Consider the following 18594-nt stretch of genomic DNA (forward strand, 5'->3'; position numbering starts at 1 on the left):
GAGCGATAAAAATGTTTTATTGCTGTCTTTTCTCACTTTGAGCTCTCTTTTGCCCACAATTGATTTCATTTGATGCCAATGGACGTCCAATCCGGCGCCCCCATTATTTGTTTTGATATTAGGATCGAGAACGCAGTGAGCGTGTGAGTGGCTTTGCCACACGGCACTTCTCTCAAGCTAAAGTGAACTTTACGCCTCCCGCCTTCCATTTTTCTTCCCCGCCTGACCTTTTGTATGCAAACACTCGGCGGCCAATCAATCATTAGACGCGGACGGCCGGCGCTTTCTCAGGTAAGACGCCACGCAGCGCTCCATTTTCCGTTCACACAGCGACGCGCTTTGTCCGCCGCCAAGCCGGAGAAGGTCGCACGGACGTACAGACTAGGGAAGCTTCCTCCGGACGTGTGGCGTCTCCGCACAGATCGACATGTTGACGCTGGGGCGCCACCTGACCTCTGGCCGTGGCCTGGGAGGGAGACGCGCCGTGGCCACCGTGGTCTCCGGGCTGCAGACTTCCAAGTAAGTGCTCATCTTCTCTTGATTGGTCTTGGTCTTGGCCGTTGAATTGGTTTCATTATTGTGACGTGCCAAAGGCAAGCTTTATCTGTATTGAATTTCCCCCGCGGCCCAAACCATTTCTTTGTCTGTGGAGGATGCTGAGAGAGCGGCTGAAGCGAGAGGTGGAGGACCTGAGGGCGGCCAAGGTGGTCCCCGGTCTGATGGTTTTGCAGGTATCTCGGCCGACGTCCTCCGGTGATGTGGCGTGGTCTTGACATGCGCACGCGCGCTTCCAGGTGGGGAACCGGGAGGATTCCAACTTGTACATCAGCAGCAAACTCAAAGCGGCGGCTGAGGTGAGTCCGTCGCGCTCATCCTCGCGCCAAAAGGCCAAGGCGCCGCCCGTCTGGAACCATCTGAAACCACGCCCGCGGACCGCTTTCTCGCAGGTGGGCATCGAGGCTTGGCACGTGAGGTTGCCCGACACGGTGACGCAGGACGAGGTAGGTGGCGGCGCCGCCCTCGGGAGCGCCCCCGGGACCGAGCGGCTCCCGTCCACGTGCCATCCCTTGCAGTTGCTGCGAACCGTGGCGTCGGTCAACGCGGACCCGGCGGTGCACGGCCTGATCGTGCAGCTGCCCCTGGACTGCGTGGAGCCCGTGGACGTGGAGAAGGTGACGGACGCCGTCTCGCCGCTCAAAGACGTGGACGGGTGGGTACGGCGGGCCGAATGTCCCGCTCGGCCTCGGGGCCCCGTCCGTCCCCTTTTGAGCCGGCTCTCGCGCCGCCGACGTAGCCTGACCTGCGTCAACGCCGGCAAGTTGTCTCGTGGGGATTTGAGCCGCTGCTTCGTCCCCTGCACGCCCAACGGATGCATGGAACTCATCGCGCGCACAGGTGGCGCCGTCGCGCGTCGCTCGCCGCCGGAGGGCCCCCGTGACTCGGATCCTTTGATCACAGGCGTGAGCGTGGCCGGGAAACACGCGGTGGTGATCGGTCGCAGCAAAATCGTGGGGGCGCCCATGCGTGACCTGCTCCTGTGGAATCACGCCACCGTCACCACCTGTCACTCCAAGACGCCGGACCTCCCCCGACAGGTGAGGAGGGACGGCGAGCCAAAACGGCCGACCCTTTGGGGTCCCGGCGCGTCTTTCCAATCCGGGCGGCGTCCAATCCTTTCCGTCTTCAGGTGGGCATGGCCGACATCCTGGTGGTGGGGGCGGGGAGAGCCGAGATGGTGCGGGGCGATTGGCTGAAGGAGGGGAGCGTCGTCATCGATTGCGGGATCAATTACGTCCTGGGTGAGTCGGGCGGGGCGTGGCATTATAACTCAATGATGAATACTAGTTCAAGAAAAGTCACTTTTTTTTGGTTTTTGGTTCTAGATGAGAGCAAGCCGAGCGGCAAGCGCGTGGTCGGCGACGTCCATTACGCCTCGGCCTATCAGAGGGCCGGATTCATCACGCCGGTTCCGGGAGGGGTGGGGCCAATGACGGTGGCCATGCTCATGCAGGTGGGTGGGCGCTCGGTGGGGGGGCGTGGCCAGGCCAAGGAGGGGGCGCTGGCTAACCCTTGTTTTTGTTTGCCGCAGAACACGGTGCTGAGCGCTCGGCGCGAGCTGGCCGCTGGACGTTAGCCACGCCTTCCTCTCAAATTAAAGCAAAGCAAAGGCACCTTTTTTTCTCAAGTTCTGCTCCACTCCACGGTGACCAAAGTGGACCACGCGCCCGCCGTGACTTCTCCGCTTTCCGCCGGGTGGCATCACTCTCCAATTGGGCTTTCTCGCCAAAAAAAGCGCTCGTCCTTTAAAAGAAAAAGGTTACCACATCAACCCCAAAATGGATTTATTTTTTTCTCATTTGATAACACGGTCAAGTACGAGTGCATTTGCCATGCACACTTTGTCATCGCCATTTTGGCAAGCGAAGGGTCACAAGTCCGACGCCCCCGCCCATCCCCGCCCCTCCCCGCCGTCACTCGCCCCGCCCCCCGTCCCCGCTCTCCTGCGAAATTTCCGAGTCGAGCGAGTAGGCCGAGCTCCCGTTGTCGCGAGCGTCCGGGAAGGCGTCGTCGGCCGGTGCCCCGCCCCCTTCCGGGCAGAAGTGGGCGGAGCTGTGGAAGAGCTGGCTGTGGCGGTGCAGCCGGGGCGGCTTGGCGGTGTGCGCGTACATGTGCTCCTGAAGTTGACTCTTGTGCGAGAAGCGCACGCCGCACACGGCGCACGCCATCTTGCGCTTGCGGGAGTGGCCGGAGGCGGCGGCGGCGGCGGGCACGGCCACCGGGTCCGGCGCCGCCGCTGCCGCCCCGCCCTCGCGGCTCCTCCTGAGCTCGGCCGCCAGCTGGGCGGCCAGCGCCCGACTCTGCCGCAGCGCCTCCTCCAGGCGTCCGGCGTCCGGGCGCTCGTCGTCCGAGCCGCCGACCTCTCGCTCGGGCGGGCACTCCGCAAAGAGGGCGGGGTGGAGGGCGTGGCCAAAGAGTTGCCGGCGCAGCCGCTCGGGCGAAGCGCAGCGGTGTCCGCGCGGGACGTGCGCCGGAGCCTGGTCCTCGGGCGGCGAGCCCGGACCCCGCTCGTCCGGACGCTCCTGCTTGATGGCGGCGCGGTCCGGCGGCGAAGGCGAAGGAGCGCGGCGGCCCTCCGGCGACGGCTGCGGGCGTCCCCCCTCCTTACCGGCCAGCTGGGACGAGATCTGGATGCCGTAGAGGTTGGAGGCGCGGGCGGCGTCGGCGTCCGGGCCGCAGTTGGGGGCGGGCGGCCCACCGCCGGGGGCTCCCTCCACGCCCTTGCGACAGAGCTGGTGGGCGTGCAGGAACTTGATGCCGTCCTCCAGGCGCGCGGGCTCCACGGGTTGCCTGGGACACGCCCCCGTGTACATGACGTGCAGCAGGTAGCTGAAGACGTCGGGCTGGATGTCGGCCGGCTGGATCTTGATGCACTCGCTGTGGACACAACGGACGGCGGTGACGTCAAAATGGGGCGTGCGGAAGAAGAAGGAAGGATGGCTGGGATCCTTCAGACACTTCCAGACGTCCGGCCATTGCATCCAAAAATAAGTAAGGGGCGTGCGTCCATGCAGAGGCGTGCAAGTGGTCTATACGTGTGCTTTCCAGCGCCCTCCCTCGCGTGGAGGCTCGAGGATCGAGGCTGACCTGCTCTGGTGGATGAAGATCATCTTGAAGTAGTTGGAGAAGGCGGCCAGGACGGCCCGGTGAGCTTTGAAGTAAACGTTGCCGATGGCCACCGTGCAGTCGCACAGGAAGCCGAACTCGCGCTGCACGTTCAGCTGCTGCAGCAGAAGCAGGCTGTGGGCGGCGGACGGAGCCGATCCGGCCGTCGCCGAACCCGCAACCGCTGACGCAGCCGCCGAATGTGCCGAAGGAGCCGAAGGTGCAGAAGGAGCCTCCATCGCTCACCTGCCCGAAGGCCAGCAACGTCACGCCGTGCCTGCATTTGCATCCCGTTGGCGCGCGCGCGCGTGCGTGTGTGTGCGCGCGCGCACGACAATGGATGCCTTACCGCCGCCGCCGCCAAACGGGTCCGAGCGAGCCGAATCGAGCCGAGCCGAGCGGAGCCGAGCGATGAGATTCTTCGGATGGGGATGAAAATGAAGAGGATTGTGCGCCAAATTGCGTCACGTCTCGCGAGAGCACCGAGACGGTCACATGCCCCAACCCCCCTTCAATTTGATGTTCCATATTCATTTTTAATTTTGATGCAAATTCTCCAAAATATTGTAAAAAAAAAAAAAAAGATCATCCGGCTTTTCCAAAACACTAAGCTGTCTTCAATGAATGGAATGAAATGGAGCAAAAAAAATGAATGAATTGCAAAGGATCGTTCAAGGCGAGCTTTCCGGGACTTTATTTTGAAGGCAAAGTCTTTTATTTTGACCCTCGCTATCCAACAGGCGGTTGTTCGTGCGGAAGTTACGGGCGACGATCGACCGAGTCTTGAACGCAGCCTTCATTCTTGCAGAACAAACAAGAAGGAAGAAGAGTAGCTCGTCTTTCTTCCTTTTCCTTCCCTCCACTTTTCTCCCCCCAAAGTAAGTTCTCGACGCGTCCGTCCGATCGCCTCCGTTGGATGGGTGGGGCGGGCGAGGGAGGGAGGGCGACGTGCTGTGGCTGACTGGTTCTTCTGCTGCCTACGTGCGCGCGCCCGTCCGCTCGACCGTGCGTGCGTGCGTGCGTGCGTGCGTGCGTGAGTCTGCAACGGAAGCGTTGCCACTCGCCTCTTTTCTTGCGTCCACGCTTTGCTTCCTGCCTGCCACGCTTTCAGAGTAAAATGGCTTTTTTTTGGAGCGCGGCCGTTAGGTGGCGCTAAAGGACGAGCGACGCTTTGATTCTCCTTGTGTTTTGGAGCCCTTCTTTGAGTTTCACGCCGTATCCCGCCGCCGCCGCCTCGTAGATGGCGCAGACGGCGATGGCCCGCCACAGCGATCACGTCCTGCGGCAGCTGAACGACCAGCGCGAGTGGGGCTTCCTCTGCGACTGCCTGATCGCCATCGGCGACATTTACTTCCGGGCGCACAAGGCGGTGCTGGCGGCCTGCAGCTCCTACTTCCGCATGATGTTCATCCGCCAGCGGCAGGGCCAGGGAGCGGCGCGCCTGGACCTCAGCGACATGCGCATCAGCGCCGAGTGCTTCGACCTGATCCTGCAGCTCATGTACCTGGGCCGCGTGGCGGCGGGCGCCTTCGACTTCCACGACCTGCGGGCGTCCATGGTCTACCTGCAGATGTACTTCATCCCCGACTCGCCGGACGACCTGCGCGACCCGGGCCCCGGCCCGGGCTCCGGCCCCGACTCCGGCCCGGGCCCCGCACCGTCCTCGTCCGAGCGCCCCGCGCCGACCGGCGCCGGCAAGATGCTCTTCGGCGTGCGCATGTACGAGCGGCAGAGGCCGGACGCCGACCACCGGGGCGGCTCTGCCGGGTGAGCGCCGCCGAACGCGGGTGGATGTTCTCAGCGCTCGCCGTTTAAATTGGGCGCCGTAAATAATGAGAAAAAAATTCGTCAAATTCAACGCCCCTAAATTGAGCTGAATTGTCAATTGATTGGAGTCCCAATTTTTGGCCATCGCTGAAGCGCTTCCGATCCGTACGAAAGGTCGTGCGTGACGGGGTTTTGCTCGCCAGGTACCTTGGCGGCGACGCCGAGTCCGGCGCGGCCCTCCTCGGGGCGGGGCTCCCGAGCGCCGACGCGGCGGAGCGTGGCCGCAACCCCGGGAGGCGCGGCGGAGGAGGGCGGAGCTCGGCCCAGAGGGAACGCCCCCGTTTCGGCCGCACCTTCACGTGCGACGACTGCGGCTTCGTCTTCAGCTGCGAGAAGCTCCTGATCGAGCACGTGCTCACCTGCACCAACCGCAAGAGGTACGCGGCGGCGGCGGCGGCCGCCGCTCGTGGCGGCCCGGACGACTCGGCCGGAGCCGAGAGCTCGACCTCGGAGGACGCCGGTCCCTCCGTCAAGAGGGAGGCGGAGGGGGGGGGCCCGGCCGGCGTCTCCGGCGAGGGTCGCCCGAGCGTGGCTCGGGAGAGCCGGGCCTCGCCCCATTTCTTCAAGGTGAAGTTAGAGAGCGTGGACGGCGACCCGTGCGAGGTGTGCGGGGCGCCGCTGAGCGAGGACGAGCGCTCGGCGCACTACCTGTCGCGCCACCTGGGCCACGTCTGCGCCTGCGGCCGCTGCGGCCGCGTGCTGGTCAAGGGGCGGCAGCTGCAGGAGCACGCCCAGCGCTGCGGCGAGGAGGAGGAAGAGGAGGAGGAGGAAGAAGAGGAAGAAGAAGAGGAGGAGGAGGCGACGGCGTCAACGGCGGCGGCGGCGGCGGCCTGCCCCCGCTGCGGCCTCCCCTTCCCTAGCGAGAGCCTGGCACTGGAGCACGGTCTGACCTGCGGTGGCGGAGGGCGGGCGGGACCCGACCACCGGCGCAAGCACTTTTGCGGCGTCTGCGGCAAAGGCTTCTACCAGCGCTGCCACCTGCGCGAGCACTACACGGTGCACACCAAGGAGAAGCAGTTCACCTGCGCCACCTGCGGCAAGCGCTTCCTGCGCGAGCGCCAGCTGCGGCTGCACACGGACATGCACCGCGGCGCGGCGCGCTACGTCTGCCCCGTGTGCGAGCAGGGCGCCTTCCTCAAGCACGACCACCTGCGCCACATGATCTCGCACCTGGCGGCCGGCGAGACCATCTGCCAGGTGTGCTTCCGCATCTTCCCGGGCGGCCGGCAGCTGGAGGAGCACATGGACGTCCACCTCTACGTCTGCGCCGTCTGCGGCGACAAGTTCCGTCTGCGCAAGGACATGCGCGCGCACCACAACCTGGAGCACGGCAAGAGGCTCTAGAACCGGGTCGAACCGGGTCGAACCGGGTCGATCCGGGTCCGGGCCCACTCCGACGCTCCGTGGCGGCCGAGTGGTTTGTCTTTCCGAGCGGCGTTGTCGTCGAACTCTGGACTCCGTCTGGACTCCGGACGAAAAAACACACTAATTCTTTGAATTAGCCTTGGCCTCGTTATCGATGCGCTTTGGATGGACTTCAAATGGGGTCTTTGCCAGCAAAGTTCACTATTTGAATCAAATATGCACTTTGTTATCTGCTGATTGCAAAATAAGCCAGTGCACAGTTCAGCAACATTTACGTAAATCCAGTCACAACGTCTCATCTCATTTTCTGAGCCGCTTTATCCTCATTAGGGGGGTGCCGGAGCCAATCCCAGCGCTAGTCACTTATTTTGCCTTCATTTCCAGCGACTTTCGGGGAGCGCGAGCGATCAAATAAATGGAATGGCCGTGGCAAAATAAGCACTGGTCTGCGTTTGCGTTTATTTCATTTTGGTTTCATTTGACAATTTGGTGCCAATATGGGATGGCTTTTGACGGCTCGCACAAAAACGTCCCAACATCCAATTGGACAAATGTTTCGGGATACGTTTTTTGCACGCGGCGGCGGCGGCGGCGGCGGCGGCGGCGACGACGGGCGACCTCGCTCGCCCTCGGGATCGACGCGCCCGAGGCCGCGTGGCGTCACGCGGCACGGTCGGCGCCTGACAAATATTTGTCCGTCGGGGGGCGTCGGCAGCCAAGGCCTACATAAGGCCCGGCGGCGCGGCACCTTAGCGAGCTAACTGGCTTGCCCGTCCGAAGATGACGTACCGGTGGGCCGTTGTCGCGTTGCTCCTGTGCGCCCCGCTGGCGCTCTGGGCTCAACAAGTGGCAAGTGAGTGGGCGTCGCCGTTCCGTGGCCCTTTGGGGCTCATTCGCCCCCGATTGACGCTAGCGCCTTTCAACCGCGGCGTGGACGGCCATCCGTGTCCCGTCCATTTGGACTGTGTTGTCATCTTGTTAGTGTTAGTGACCTCCTTGCCCCTGGTTGGTCCCCGCCAGTCCAAATGGATAGGACCCGTGTGGCGGGCCAGAGTTATTAGTATTTCTCTTTGTATTCATTTTCACTGGCTCCCTTTTGGCCGACGCTCAGTACTCGTCCTCGAAGCGAACCCTCGAACGAATGGAGTCGAATAAATGGCTCTTTAAAGGCCAAGTGACGACTCTTACGACGCGCTCTGCTCGCAGGCGACCAGCAGGTGGCGTTCTCGGTGGCGCTGAAGGCCGACGACGACCACCAGGAAAACTACGGCCCTTACAACTCGCCCACCACTCTGCTCTTCAAACGAGTGGTGACCAACGTGGGGGGCGGCTACGACATCGACACGGGTAGGGCGCCGCCGCCGCCAAAGCGCCGTGGCCCCTGACCTGACCCGTCGTCCTTCCCGTCCGCAGGCATCTTCACGGCCCCCGTCAAGGGTCTCTACTTCGTCACCTTCACCGGCGCCTCCCCGGAAAGCGGTCGCATGAACGCGGCGGTGATGAAGAACGGCGTCAACATGTTCGCCATCTTCGACAACAAGAACAAGGCCAGCAGCGCCACCAACGGCATGGCGCTGGAACTCAACGCCGGGGACAAGGTGTCGGTGACCCTGTGGGCCAACATGGTGGTCTACGACCAGAGCCGACTCACCACCTTCAGCGGCTTCCTCATCGCCCCCCTGCCCTAGTGGGAGGGGCCTGCCAAGGAGCCAAATAAAAAGCCACTACTCCGCACGTGTCTCCTTCAACTTTGATGTACAGAGAGCGACATTGGCCTAATGATCGGGAGGCCCTAATAACACGTGGCTAGCTAGCGATCTTATTAGCTTCTAGCCCCGCCGAGCGCTAGCAAACTTGGCGTCTCGCCGCGTGTTTGTCCGCAAATGTTTGCGAGCAGAGTCCACGTTTCGTACAGACGTCCGCGGGACAGGCGGGGCAAAGTCTCACCGTTCAAATAACGGCGAGAAGCCGCCGCCGCCGCCGTGCTCATTGTAGCGATGGCGTTCTCCGTGACCGTTCTGTTGATGGCCTGCGTGGTGGGCGGCCTTCGGGCTCAACTGTTTTTCACCGAAGAGTCGGAGCAGGACGTGAAAGTGCTCATGTACCAGTTGTCGGCGCGCTTGGAGAAGCTGGAGAGGGAGGCCGTGGAAGCAGGTCGGTCAAGTGGCGGCCGTGGCGCCGGCGCCGGCGCCGGCTTCGGGCCTTGACCTCGTGCTTTTGCCCACGTAGCCAAGGAGCCGGTGTCATTCGCCGTGTCGTTGGTCAACACCACCGAGTGGACCCACCGGGGTCCCTTCAACACGGACACCACCCTGATCTTCCAGAAAGTCATCACCAACGTGGGGAACGGCTACGACGCCAACACGGGTAAGGAGGTGCTGTGGGATCCAGTCGGCGGCTCCCAAAACTGCTACGTCCTCCGCGCAGGTATCTTCACGGCCCCCGTCAAGGGTCTCTACTTCATCCTCCTCAACGGCAACGTGGGCGCCTCGGGGAGCCTGAACGCGGCGGTGATCAAGAACGGCGAGAACATGTTCGCCCTCTACGACACCCGGGGCACGTTCGGCGGCGTGAGCAACGGGATGCCGCTGCTCCTGGAGGCGGGAGACCGGCTGTGGGTCACGCTGTGGGCCAACAAGAGCGTCTTCGACCAGAGCCGCCTCACCACCTTCAGCGGCTTCCTGGTCAAAGCCGTGTGAAATCAATCATTCTCTTTTCCTTGTCTACACCACGTGTGTCAAAGTGGCGGCCCGGGGGCCAAATCTGGCCCGCCGCCTCATTTTGTGCGGCCCGGGAAAGTCAATCATGAGTGGCGACTTTCTGTTTTAGGATCAAATTCAAATGAAGAGTATAGATGTATATTCCATTTCCTGATTTTCCCCCTTTTAAATCAATCATTGTCATTTTTTAATCCATTTTTTCTGTTTTTAGTTCAAAAAGCATTTTGTAAAATCTCAAAAATATATATAAAAAAACTCAAATAAACATTGTTGTAGATCTATAAAAAACGGAATATTCAGGGATTTTAATCCAGTTCTTTTAATCCATTTATTAAAAAAATAATCTAAATATTATATCTAAAATGGTCCGCCCCACGTGAAATCATGTTGACGTTAAAGCGGCCCGCGAATCAACCCGAGTCTGACACCCTTGGTGTACCCTATCGACTGATTTATTTTATTTTATCTTGATAACAATTTTAGTATTGGTCCATATATAAAGCACACTGGATTATAAGGCACCCTGTCTATTTTGGAGAAAATTCAAGACTTTTAAGTGTGCCTTATAGTCGTGAAAATACGGTAGTCATTTATTTAACAGGGCTGGGCAAATTAAGTGGCCAAAGTGGGTGCTTTGGTTTCAACTTCTAAAGAGGAAACTTTCTGCAATACTAGTGTCCTGCGAGTGCAATCAGTGGATTGGCGTCAGCTGCTTCTTGCAGCCCAACCCCCGCTGCTTCAACTTTGCCAGCTCGTTCGGTGCTGGATGACTTGAACAGAAAGCTGCTCCCTCCCTCCCTCCCTCCCCACGTAAAGCAGCCCAACCCCCGTTGCTTCAATTTTGTCAGCTATGTCTGTGCTGGGTGGGTGGCTGGCTTTGCAAAACGAAAAGCTGCCTTGTATAAACTGTCAAAGCCAGTTCAAGACTTTTTTTTGGACCTATTTCAAACGTGGGCGATCAAAGTGCAAACCTTTGACCATTGACGAGTGAGTGAGTGAGTGCCTCAAAGAAATTGAAGCATTGGACACATGAAGGAAGATGTAGCGTTCCATGACACTAGGAATTCATTTAACAGGGCTGGGCAAACTAAAAAAAGGGGGCAAAAGTGCTTTGGCTTCAACTTCTAAAGAGGAAACTTTCCGCAATACTAGTGTCCTGCAAGTGCAATCAGTGGATTGGCGTCAGGTGCTTGTCATAGCCCAACCCCCGCTCCTTCAAGTTTGCCAGTCAGCTCGGTCGCTGCTGGATGGCCTGAGCCAAAAGCAAAAGCTGCTCTCTCCCCTCCCTCCCCTGCCACAGCGGCCCAACCCCCGTACGTCCATTCAACTTTTTCCCCTATGTCTGTGCCTTTGTCACCTTTGCAAAGCCACCCCTGCCTAGTATCAACTGTCAAGAACCAATTCAAGACTTTTTTGTTTGGACCTATTTCAAACGTAGGCCATCAAAGTGCAAACTTTGGACCATTTTGACTCATTTAAGAGCACCTTTGTTGAATGATATTTCACCCATTTCATTCTACGAAGCCGTTTATGATGACCAAAAAGGCTTTTGATTTGATATAAAGGTGTAGCATCCCATAAGACTAGGCTTTCATTTCAAACAATTCCACAAAATGTAGGTTTTCATAAAGAGGAAAGCTTTCCACAATACTAGTGTCCTGCGAGTGCAATCAGTGGATTGGCATCAGGTGCTTCTTGCAGCCCAACCCCCGCTCCTCCTTCAAGTTTGTCAGTCAGCTCAGCTCGGTCACTGCTGGATGGCTCGAACGGAAAGCTGCTCTCTGGGCGGACGTCAAAAAGCAACTCTTATTTTGAAGGGAACAGGCAGGAAGTGAAACCGAGTCCCTGGTCAAATCAAGAGCATTTTATTGTGAAAAGCAGTGCTACAACTGCACCAGGTGAGATTTTCAGAAGCTGCGCCATGTGGTTTCCGTGCGCAGAGCGAGAGCGAGAGCGCGGTGAAAGGTGAGCACAACGAGGCGTGACGGGCACGCTCGCCAATTCCACCGCCGGCAAACAAAAAGCCAGTGGAGAAAGGAAGGAGCAGCTGGAAAGGCTAGCTGGATGGGGTTAGCGAGGGGAGGAGGCGTTGGCAGCGTTGGCAGTGGCGGTGGCGTTGGGGACGGTGCCGGTGTAGGCGTTCACTCGTCCAGGTTCTTCTTGGAAGCCCCGTCCCTGGTCCTGGCCCTCAACTTGTTGACCTGGCCCTCGGCGACGTCGGCCCGCTCCAGCGCTTCGTCCAGCTCGTGCTGCAGCTTGCGCGCTTTGGCCAGGTGGGCGTCGGCCGCCTCCTGGCCCTCCTCGGCGGCGCGCTTGTAGGACTTGACCTTGAGCTGCAGCTTGTCGGCCAGGTCCTGGAGCCGAGCCAGGTTCTTGCGGTCCTCCTCGGCCTGGTAGGCCAGCTCCTTGAGGCGGCGCTCGTGCTTGCGCGCCCCCTTGAGGCAGTCGCCGCCGCGCCGCTGCTCGGCCTCCAGCTCGCCCTCCAGCTCTTTGATGCGCAGCTCCATTTTCTGCAGCTGCTTCCGACCGCCCTTGCTGGCCACCTGCTCGGCCTCGTCCAGGCGGCGCTGGAGGTCCTTGATGGTCTGCTCCATGTTCTTCTTCATGCGCTCCAGGTGGGCGCCCGTGTCCTGCTCCTTCTTCAGCTCCTCGGCCATGGCGGCGGCGTCGGCCACGGCCCTCTTGGCCTTCTCCTCGGCGTTGCGGCTCTCCTGCAGCGCCTCCTCGGTCTCGTTCTGCAAGTGCAGCACGTCGGCCTCCTGCTTCTTCTTCTGGTTGATCAGGCCAGCGTTCTGGGCCCGCAGGAGCTGGGCCCGCTCGGCCGCCTCGGCCAGCTCCTGCTCGGCCAGCTTGCGAGCGCGCTCCGTCTGCTCCAGCGCGGCCAGGGCCTCCTCCAGCTCGGCCTGGATCAGGTTGTTGCGGCGCTCCAGGACGGCGGCGTTCTCGCGCAGGTCCTCGCCGGCGCCCTGCGCCTGGTCCAGCTGCGCCTGGGCCTCCTTGAGGAAGAGCTGGAGGCCCTTGAGCTGCTTCTGGGCCTCGGCCGCCTGCCGGTTGGCCCGGCCCAGCTGGATCTCCATCTCGTTGAGGTCGCCCTCCATCTTCTTTTTCACCCGCAGCGCCTCGGCCCGGCTCCTGCTCTCCGACTCCAGGGAGGACTGCAGCGAGTCCAGCGCCCGCTGGTGGTTCCTCTTGGCCTGCTCCATCTCCTCGTCCCTCTCGGCCACTTTGCGCTCCAGCTCGGCCCTGGCTTGGTTGAACTCCAGCTGGGCCCGCAGGATCTTGCTCTCCTCGTGCTCCAGGGAGCCCTCGGCCTCCTCCAGCGCCGCCTGCAGCTCGGCCTTTTCCTGCTCCAGCTGCCTCCTGCTCTTCTCCAGCTGGGAGGCGCTCTTGCCGCCCTCCCCCAGCTGCTCGCTCAGCTCGGAGATCTCCTCCTGCAGGTTCTTGTTCTCCCTCTTGGCCGTCTCCAGCTGGTCCAGGCACTCCTCGTAGGCGTTTTTCAGCCTGAAGAGCTCGGTGCCCAGGCTCCGGGCCTCCTTCTGCGAGGCCTCCAGCTCGCACTGGGACTCCTCGAACTTCTGCCGCCACTCGGCCAGCACCTTGTCGAAGGCCCGTTGCTTCTTATCCAGCGAGGCGCAGGCGGCGTTGGACCTCTCCATGTCCAGCGACAGCTCCTCCATCTCGCCCAGGAGCCGTTGCTTGGTCTTCTCCAGCGAGGAGCACTTGGCGTTGGCGGCCTCGGCCGCCTCCTCGGCCTCCTGCAGTCGCTGGGCCAGCTTCTTCTTGGCCTCCTCCAGCTCCTCGGTCCTCTGGATGGCGTCGGTCTCGTACTTGGTCCTCCAGGCCGAGACCTCGGCGTTGGACTTGGACAGCGCCCTCTGCAGCTCGGCCTTGGCCTCCTGCTCCTCTTCCAACTGCTCCCGGAGGAGGTCGCAGTCGTGGCGCGCCGACTGCACGGCGTGGGCCAGCGCGTTCTTGGCCTTGACCTCCTCCTCCAGCTGCCTGCGGAGATCCTCCAGCTGCTGGCCGTAGGAGTTCTTGCCCCTGGTGAGCTGCGAGATCAGGCAGTCCCTCTCCTCCATCTGCCGTCCCAACTCGCCGTTTTCGGCCAGCAGCTTGGCCAGCCGGGCGGCCGAGTCGCCGGCGGCGCGCTGGGCCTCCTCGTATTTGCTGCGGTACTCGCTCATGGCGTCCTCCATGGATCGGCCCAGCTTCTCGGCGTTGCACTTGTTCCTGGCCATGCTCTCCATGCCGGAGGCCAGGTCGTCCAGCTCCAGCTTGAGCTCGCTCTTTTCCTTCTCCAGTTTCTGCTTGACCCGCTGGAGGTTGTCCAGCTGCTCGCCCAGCTCGGCCACGCCGTCGGCGTGCTTCTTCCTCAGCGCGGCCGAGGTGGCCTCGTGGCGCAGGGTGGACTCCTCCAGCTCCCGCCGCAGCTTGAGGAACTCGGCGTCCCTGCGCTTGTTGAGCTCGGCCTGGGCCGAGGAGGCCCCGCCGGCCTCCTCCAGGCGCTCGGCCAGGTCCTCCAGCTCTCGGGAGAGGTCGCAGCGCTGCTTCTCCGCCTTGGCCCGGGCGGCGCGCTCGGCTTCCAGCTCCTCCTCCAGCTCCTCCATCCTGGCCTGGTTCTCCTTCAGCTTCTTCTGCATCTGCCCCGCCGCCGCCCGCTCGTCCTCCAGCCTGGAGGCCACCTGCGCCGTCTCAAAGTCCTTCTTCTTCAGCTTCTCCTCCTGCTGGCGCGCCTGGTTTTCCAGGTCCAGCAGGCTCTCCTGGGTCAGCTTGGCGTCGCCCTCCAGCTTCCTCTTGGAGCGCTCCAGCTCCATCCGGAGCTTCTTCTCCTGCTCCAGGGAGCCCTCCAGGTCGTCCACCTGCTGCTCCAGCTTGAGCTTGGACTTGTTGAGGCCGTTGGCCTTGTCCTCCTCGCTCTGGAGGTCGTCCAGCGCCTGCTGGTGAGCCTCCTGCAGCGCCCGCTTCTCCTTGCTCAGCTTGAGGATGTTCTCGTCCTGGGAGGCCATCTCCTCGGTCAGGTTCCTCACCTTGTTCTCGGTGGCGTGCTTCTCCTTCTCCACCTTGGCCAGCGTCAGCTCCAGGTTGTCGATGTCCTTCTTCAACTCGGAGCACTCGTCCTCCAGCCGGCGCCGCTTGGCGGCCAGGTCGGCGTTGACCTCCTCTTCGTCCTCCAGCCTCTCGTTGTTCTCCTTGAGCTTGGCCTCCAGCTGGATTTTGCTGCGGATGAGCTGCTCGCAGCGCTCCTCGGCGTCGGAGAGCGTGTCCCGCTCGGACTGGATCCGTAGGGCCAGGTCCTCCTTCTCCCGCAGCAGAGTGGCCGCCCTCTCCTCCATCTCCTTGCGACGGGCCTCCGACTTCTCCAGGGCCTCCTTCAGCTTGCCGAACTCCTCCTTCATGTTGGCCATCTCCTTCTCGGACTCGGCGCTCTTGAGCAGGGGCTTGATCTTGAAGAAGAGCTTCATCCAGGGCCAGTTCTTGACGCCGAGGAAGGAGCGCAGGTTCCACTGGATGAGGGTCAGGGCGTCCCGGCGCTCCAGCATCCGGGCGAAGCGGGCCCTGGTGAGGAGGGCCCGGGCCTCGGCCTGGATCCGGGTGATGATCCGCGAGAGCTGCTCGTCCCTCATCTCCTCCAGCGTGCCCAGGAGGCCGGCCTTGAAGAAGACCTTGGTGTGGCCGAAGCGGTACTGCGTGTGGTCGATGTCCAGGGACGAGAGCAGCTTCTCGGCGCTCTTCTTGCAGTCCAGGAAGTGGCCCTCGGGGATGGCCGAGGCGTTGAGGATGCGGTAGCGCTGCTTGAAGTCCCCGTAGAGGACGCGGTTGGGGAAGCCCTTGCGGCAGATGCGGATGCCCTCCAGCACGCCGTTGCAGCGCAGCTGGTGCATGACCAGGCAGTTGTCCATCACCCCCGGGGTCTTGCGCTCGTTGGGGATCAGGCAGCGCACAAAGTGCGGGTGGGTGGTCTTCAGGTTGGTCATCAGCTTGTTGAGGTTCTCCCGGTGGAGGGCCGACACCGTCTGGAAGGAGGAGCCCTTCTTCTTGGCCCCCTTGCCACCCTTGTCGCCCTCGGGGGCGGCGTAGCTGGAGAAGAGGAGGGAGAGCAGCTTGAGCGAGGACTTCTGGTAGAGGCCCACCACCGTTTCGTTGAGCGGATCCTTGTTCTTCACCAGCCAGTTGGTGATGTTGTAGTCCACGGTGCCGGCGTAGTGGACCAGGGCGAAATGCGCCTGGGCCTCCTTGCCCTTGGCGCCCCGGGGCTTCTCGAACATCTTGTTCTTGCCCAGGTGGTTGTCGTAGAGCTTGGACTTGAAGGTCTGGTCGCTGGCCTTGGGGAACATGCACTCCTCCTCCAGGATGGACATGATGCCCAGCGGCTTCTCGATCAGGTCGATGCACGCCTGCAGGTCCATGCCAAAGTCGATGAACTCCCACTCGATGCCCTCCTTCTTGTACTCCTCCTGCTCCAGGACGAACATGTGGTGGTTGAAGAACTGCTGCAGCTTCTCGTTGGTGAAGTTGATGCAGAGTTGCTCGAAGGTGTTCATGTCGAAGATCTCGAAGCCGGCGATGTCCAGCACGCCGATGAAGTGCTGCCGGTGCTGCTTGGTGTCCAGCGAATGGTTGATGCGCACCACCATCCAGTTGAACATCTTCTCGTACACCGACTTGGCCAGGGCGCCCACGGCGTAGTGGACCTGGTCCACGCTCTGGCCTTTGGTCACGTACTCGTTGCCCACCTTGACCCGGGGGTGGCACAGGCCCTTGATCAGGTCGGCCGAGTTCAGGCCCATCAGGTAGGCCGTCTTGTCGGCCGCCTCCGTGCCGTCGGGCTCGGCCTGCTCCTCCCGCTGCTTCTGCTTGAACTTCAGGTTGCCGTAGTGCACGATGGCGCCCGTCAGCTTGTAGACGCCGGCCTTCTCCTCGCCCGAGAAGCCCAGCACGTCGAAGGCGCTGTCGGTGGCCGTCAGCTCCTCGGAGTCGTCGATGGAGGCCACCGTCACCTCGCCCTGCGAGATGTACGAGTAGTCGTAGGGGTTGTCGGTGATCAGCAGCAGGTCCAGCAGCTCCGGCTTGCGCTTGGACAGGATCTGGTAGAAGATGTGGTAGTTCCTCTCGGCCTTCAGCTGGAAGGTCACGCGGGACTTCTCCAGCAGGTAGGTCTCGATGTCGGCCGACGACAGCTTGCCGCTCGTCCCGAAGTGGATGCGGATGAACTTGCCGAAACGGGACGAGTTGTCGTTCCTCACCGTCTTGGCGTTGCCGAAGGCCTCCAGCGCCGGGTTGGCCTGGATGATCTGGTCCTCCAGCGTCCCCTTGCTGGCATCCCTCTTGGCCGCCCCGCCCACCGCCGCGATGCTGGCAAAGTACTGGATGACCCTCTTGGTGTTGACCGTCTTGCCGGCGCCCGATTCCCCCGTGATCAGGACCGACTGGTTCTCCCGATCGGTCAGCATGTACTGGTAGGCGTTGTCGGAGATGGAGAAGATGTGAGGGGGCGCCTCCGTCCTCTTCTTGCCCCGGTAGGCCGACACCACCTCGGCGTCGTAGACGGGCAGCCACTTGTAGGGGTTGACCGTCACGCAGAACAGGCCCGAGTAGGTGTAGATCATCCAGGCGGCGTAGCGCTCCTTCAGGTTGAACAGCACCGCCGGCTCGTGGAGGAAGGTGAACATGGCCATGTCTTCGATCTTGTCGAACTTGGGCGGGTTCCGCGGGTGCACGTCGGCCTCCTTGGCGCTCACCGTGGTGCCGTCCTCCCTCTTCACCTGCACCGTGCCGCCCTCCCGGCCCTGGATCTGCCCCTTCACGTACTCCACCGCCTGGTCCGCCACGAAGCACTCCGTCTTGATGTCGAAGGGCCTGGTCTGGGCCTCCAGACGCTCCTTGTCCGACTTCCTCAGGTACGGAGCCGCCTTGCCAAACTCGCCCATGGTCGCGTCGGACATTTTCGCCGTCCGGAGAGAGGGTGCCGCTGGTGGACTGTGACGCCGGCACCCCGGGACCGGCTTTTAAAGGCGCCCGCCGCTCCAAGTAAGGACGCGGGGCAGGCAAACGGAGACAAAAGGTGGATGCTAAATCCGGCCGCCGAGACGCGGCCGGGTCACCGCCGTGACCCTGCGCCGTCGGGGGGGCCATATTAGGAAGAGCGCCCCCGCGCCTTATCGCCGTCACCTCGCAGCCCCCGTGACGCTTCTCTTAAAACCAACGGTGGCTGTCGAAACCAACGACGGAAAAAAAAATCACCACAATGCTTTTGTCTCAAATTGGAAGGCCCGTTCATCTCGCCGAGCGCCTTTGCCCGCGGGGGATACGTGTACATGAGTTGAAATGAGAAGGTGGGGCTTTCAGCTTTGGAATGCATACGTGTGTTATCAGTATTCCTCCCTGTCTGTTTTTATCGCAGAGACACTCCAAAAAGTACCCAAGTGTGTGGAATGGCTGGTGTGATTGACTGCTGGATCCTAAGTGAGGACGAATAAAAGACTCGGAGACCACACTGTACGTCAGGGGTCGGGAACCTTTTTGATGGAAAGAGCCATAAACAATTCATATTTTTTAAATGTTAATCCTTGAGAGCCATGCTCCGAATTTAAAAGTCAACATACATAAAAGTGTGCCTTTTTTAAGCCACTTCTCCACTTTTAAAGTACAAAAAGTCTCTGAATTCTTTTGACAACATTGTTACGTTGTTGCTAATCAGTGAGTATCAATGAGAATATCCACGCAGAAGAGTGTAACGAAAGGAAAAATTCCATAGTTTCCATATTTTACCTCAATGAGCTCAATGCTTATCAATGAGTATCAATGAGAAAATCCATACAAAAGAGTGTAATGGGAAAAAAATGATTATAAAGGCGCTGGGGTAGTGTCAATGCCATAATACCAACGTAACGCTCCTATTCCTGCGCTTTCACACCAGCAGTTTCCATATTTTACCTCACAAGTGAGTGGAGAGCCATATGCACCCATCAAAAGAGCCATATGTGGCTCCCGAGCCATAGGTTCCCTACCCCTGCTGTAC

General features: G+C 60.9%; 5 protein-coding genes and 1 pseudogene across 10 annotated transcripts; 4 read left to right on the top strand and 2 right to left on the bottom strand.

The window, feature by feature from the left end:
- The first annotated feature begins 123 nt into the window (after window positions 1-123).
- LOC144064482 (C-1-tetrahydrofolate synthase, cytoplasmic-like) lies at window positions 124-2329 on the top strand. 3 transcript variants are annotated; one of them, XM_077587079.1, is made up of 11 exons: window positions 124-291; window positions 355-519; window positions 653-731; window positions 795-854; window positions 948-1001; window positions 1074-1210; window positions 1295-1395; window positions 1459-1595; window positions 1688-1799; window positions 1884-2011; window positions 2090-2329. In XM_077587079.1, the coding sequence occupies exons 2-11, from the start codon at window positions 428-430 to the stop codon at window positions 2132-2134; spliced, it is 945 nt and encodes a 314-aa protein (XP_077443205.1). In that variant the 5' UTR covers window positions 124-291; window positions 355-427; the 3' UTR covers window positions 2135-2329. The 3 variants fall into 3 exon arrangements, with proteins under 3 accessions (XP_077443205.1, XP_077443203.1, XP_077443204.1); XM_077587077.1 differs by having other exon boundaries at window positions 1074-1395; XM_077587078.1 differs by lacking the exon at window positions 124-291 and having other exon boundaries at window positions 298-519; window positions 1074-1395.
- zbtb1 (zinc finger and BTB domain containing 1) lies at window positions 2169-7293 on the top strand. Of its 3 annotated transcripts, none has more exons than XM_077587073.1 (4): window positions 2169-2316; window positions 4404-4541; window positions 4904-5430; window positions 5634-7293. In XM_077587073.1, exons 3-4 carry the CDS (start codon window positions 4904-4906, stop codon window positions 6832-6834), a joined length of 1728 nt encoding a protein of 575 aa, XP_077443199.1. In that variant the 5' UTR covers window positions 2169-2316; window positions 4404-4541; the 3' UTR covers window positions 6835-7293. The 3 variants fall into 3 exon arrangements, with proteins under 3 accessions (XP_077443199.1, XP_077443198.1, XP_077443200.1); XM_077587072.1 differs by lacking the exon at window positions 2169-2316 and adding an exon at window positions 2479-3549 and having other exon boundaries at window positions 3607-4541; XM_077587074.1 differs by lacking the exons at window positions 2169-2316; window positions 4404-4541 and having other exon boundaries at window positions 4588-5430.
- Window positions 2326-9737, bottom strand: zbtb25 (zinc finger and BTB domain containing 25). 2 transcript variants are annotated; one of them, XM_077587076.1, is made up of 3 exons: window positions 4013-9737; window positions 3646-3940; window positions 2326-3435 (listed from the first exon to the last, which is right to left on the bottom strand). In XM_077587076.1, exons 2-3 carry the CDS (start codon window positions 3900-3902, stop codon window positions 2472-2474), a joined length of 1221 nt encoding a protein of 406 aa, XP_077443202.1. In that variant the 5' UTR covers window positions 3903-3940; window positions 4013-9737; the 3' UTR covers window positions 2326-2471. The 2 variants fall into 2 exon arrangements, with proteins under 2 accessions (XP_077443202.1, XP_077443201.1); XM_077587075.1 differs by having other exon boundaries at window positions 3646-3909; window positions 4013-9735.
- LOC144064485 (complement C1q tumor necrosis factor-related protein 3-like) lies at window positions 7541-8587 on the top strand. Its single transcript, XM_077587083.1, has 3 exons — window positions 7541-7708; window positions 8062-8202; window positions 8269-8587. The coding sequence occupies exons 1-3, from the start codon at window positions 7636-7638 to the stop codon at window positions 8541-8543; spliced, it is 489 nt and encodes a 162-aa protein (XP_077443209.1). The 5' UTR covers window positions 7541-7635; the 3' UTR covers window positions 8544-8587.
- Window positions 8623-9868, top strand: LOC144064484 (complement C1q tumor necrosis factor-related protein 3-like). Its single transcript, XM_077587082.1, has 3 exons — window positions 8623-9009; window positions 9085-9222; window positions 9283-9868. Exons 1-3 carry the CDS (start codon window positions 8853-8855, stop codon window positions 9552-9554), a joined length of 567 nt encoding a protein of 188 aa, XP_077443208.1. The 5' UTR covers window positions 8623-8852; the 3' UTR covers window positions 9555-9868.
- A 1617-nt stretch (window positions 9869-11485) lies between these two features.
- LOC144064569 (myosin-6 pseudogene) lies at window positions 11486-17551 on the bottom strand (annotated as a pseudogene).
- Between the last annotated feature and the right edge of the window lie 1043 nt (window positions 17552-18594).

This window comes from Stigmatopora argus, chromosome 19, assembly GCF_051989625.1.
Source record: "Stigmatopora argus isolate UIUO_Sarg chromosome 19, RoL_Sarg_1.0, whole genome shotgun sequence".
NCBI lineage: Eukaryota > Metazoa > Chordata > Actinopteri > Syngnathiformes > Syngnathidae > Stigmatopora > Stigmatopora argus.

Coding starts and splice junctions, on each gene's coding strand:
- zbtb25 (XM_077587076.1), bottom strand. CDS start 3,902: ATGGAGGCTCCTTCTGCACCTTCGGCTCCTTCGGCACATTCGGCGGCT. Junction 3,436..3,645: donor ATCTTCATCCACCAGAGCAG/GTCAGCCTCGAT, acceptor TTGTGTCCACAG/CGAGTGCATCAAGATCCAGC.
- LOC144064485 (XM_077587083.1), top strand. CDS start 7,636: ATGACGTACCGGTGGGCCGTTGTCGCGTTGCTCCTGTGCGCCCCGCTG. Junction 7,709..8,061: donor CTGGGCTCAACAAGTGGCAA/GTGAGTGGGCGT, acceptor CTCTGCTCGCAG/GCGACCAGCAGGTGGCGTTC. Junction 8,203..8,268: donor CGGCTACGACATCGACACGG/GTAGGGCGCCGC, acceptor TCCCGTCCGCAG/GCATCTTCACGGCCCCCGTC.
- zbtb1 (XM_077587073.1), top strand. CDS start 4,904: ATGGCGCAGACGGCGATGGCCCGCCACAGCGATCACGTCCTGCGGCAG. Junction 5,431..5,633: donor CACCGGGGCGGCTCTGCCGG/GTGAGCGCCGCC, acceptor TTTGCTCGCCAG/GTACCTTGGCGGCGACGCCG.
- LOC144064484 (XM_077587082.1), top strand. CDS start 8,853: ATGGCGTTCTCCGTGACCGTTCTGTTGATGGCCTGCGTGGTGGGCGGC. Junction 9,010..9,084: donor GAGGGAGGCCGTGGAAGCAG/GTCGGTCAAGTG, acceptor TTGCCCACGTAG/CCAAGGAGCCGGTGTCATTC. Junction 9,223..9,282: donor CGGCTACGACGCCAACACGG/GTAAGGAGGTGC, acceptor TCCTCCGCGCAG/GTATCTTCACGGCCCCCGTC.
- LOC144064482 (XM_077587077.1), top strand. CDS start 428: ATGTTGACGCTGGGGCGCCACCTGACCTCTGGCCGTGGCCTGGGAGGG. Junction 520..652: donor TCCGGGCTGCAGACTTCCAA/GTAAGTGCTCAT, acceptor TTGTCTGTGGAG/GATGCTGAGAGAGCGGCTGA. Junction 1,596..1,687: donor CGCCGGACCTCCCCCGACAG/GTGAGGAGGGAC, acceptor TTCCGTCTTCAG/GTGGGCATGGCCGACATCCT.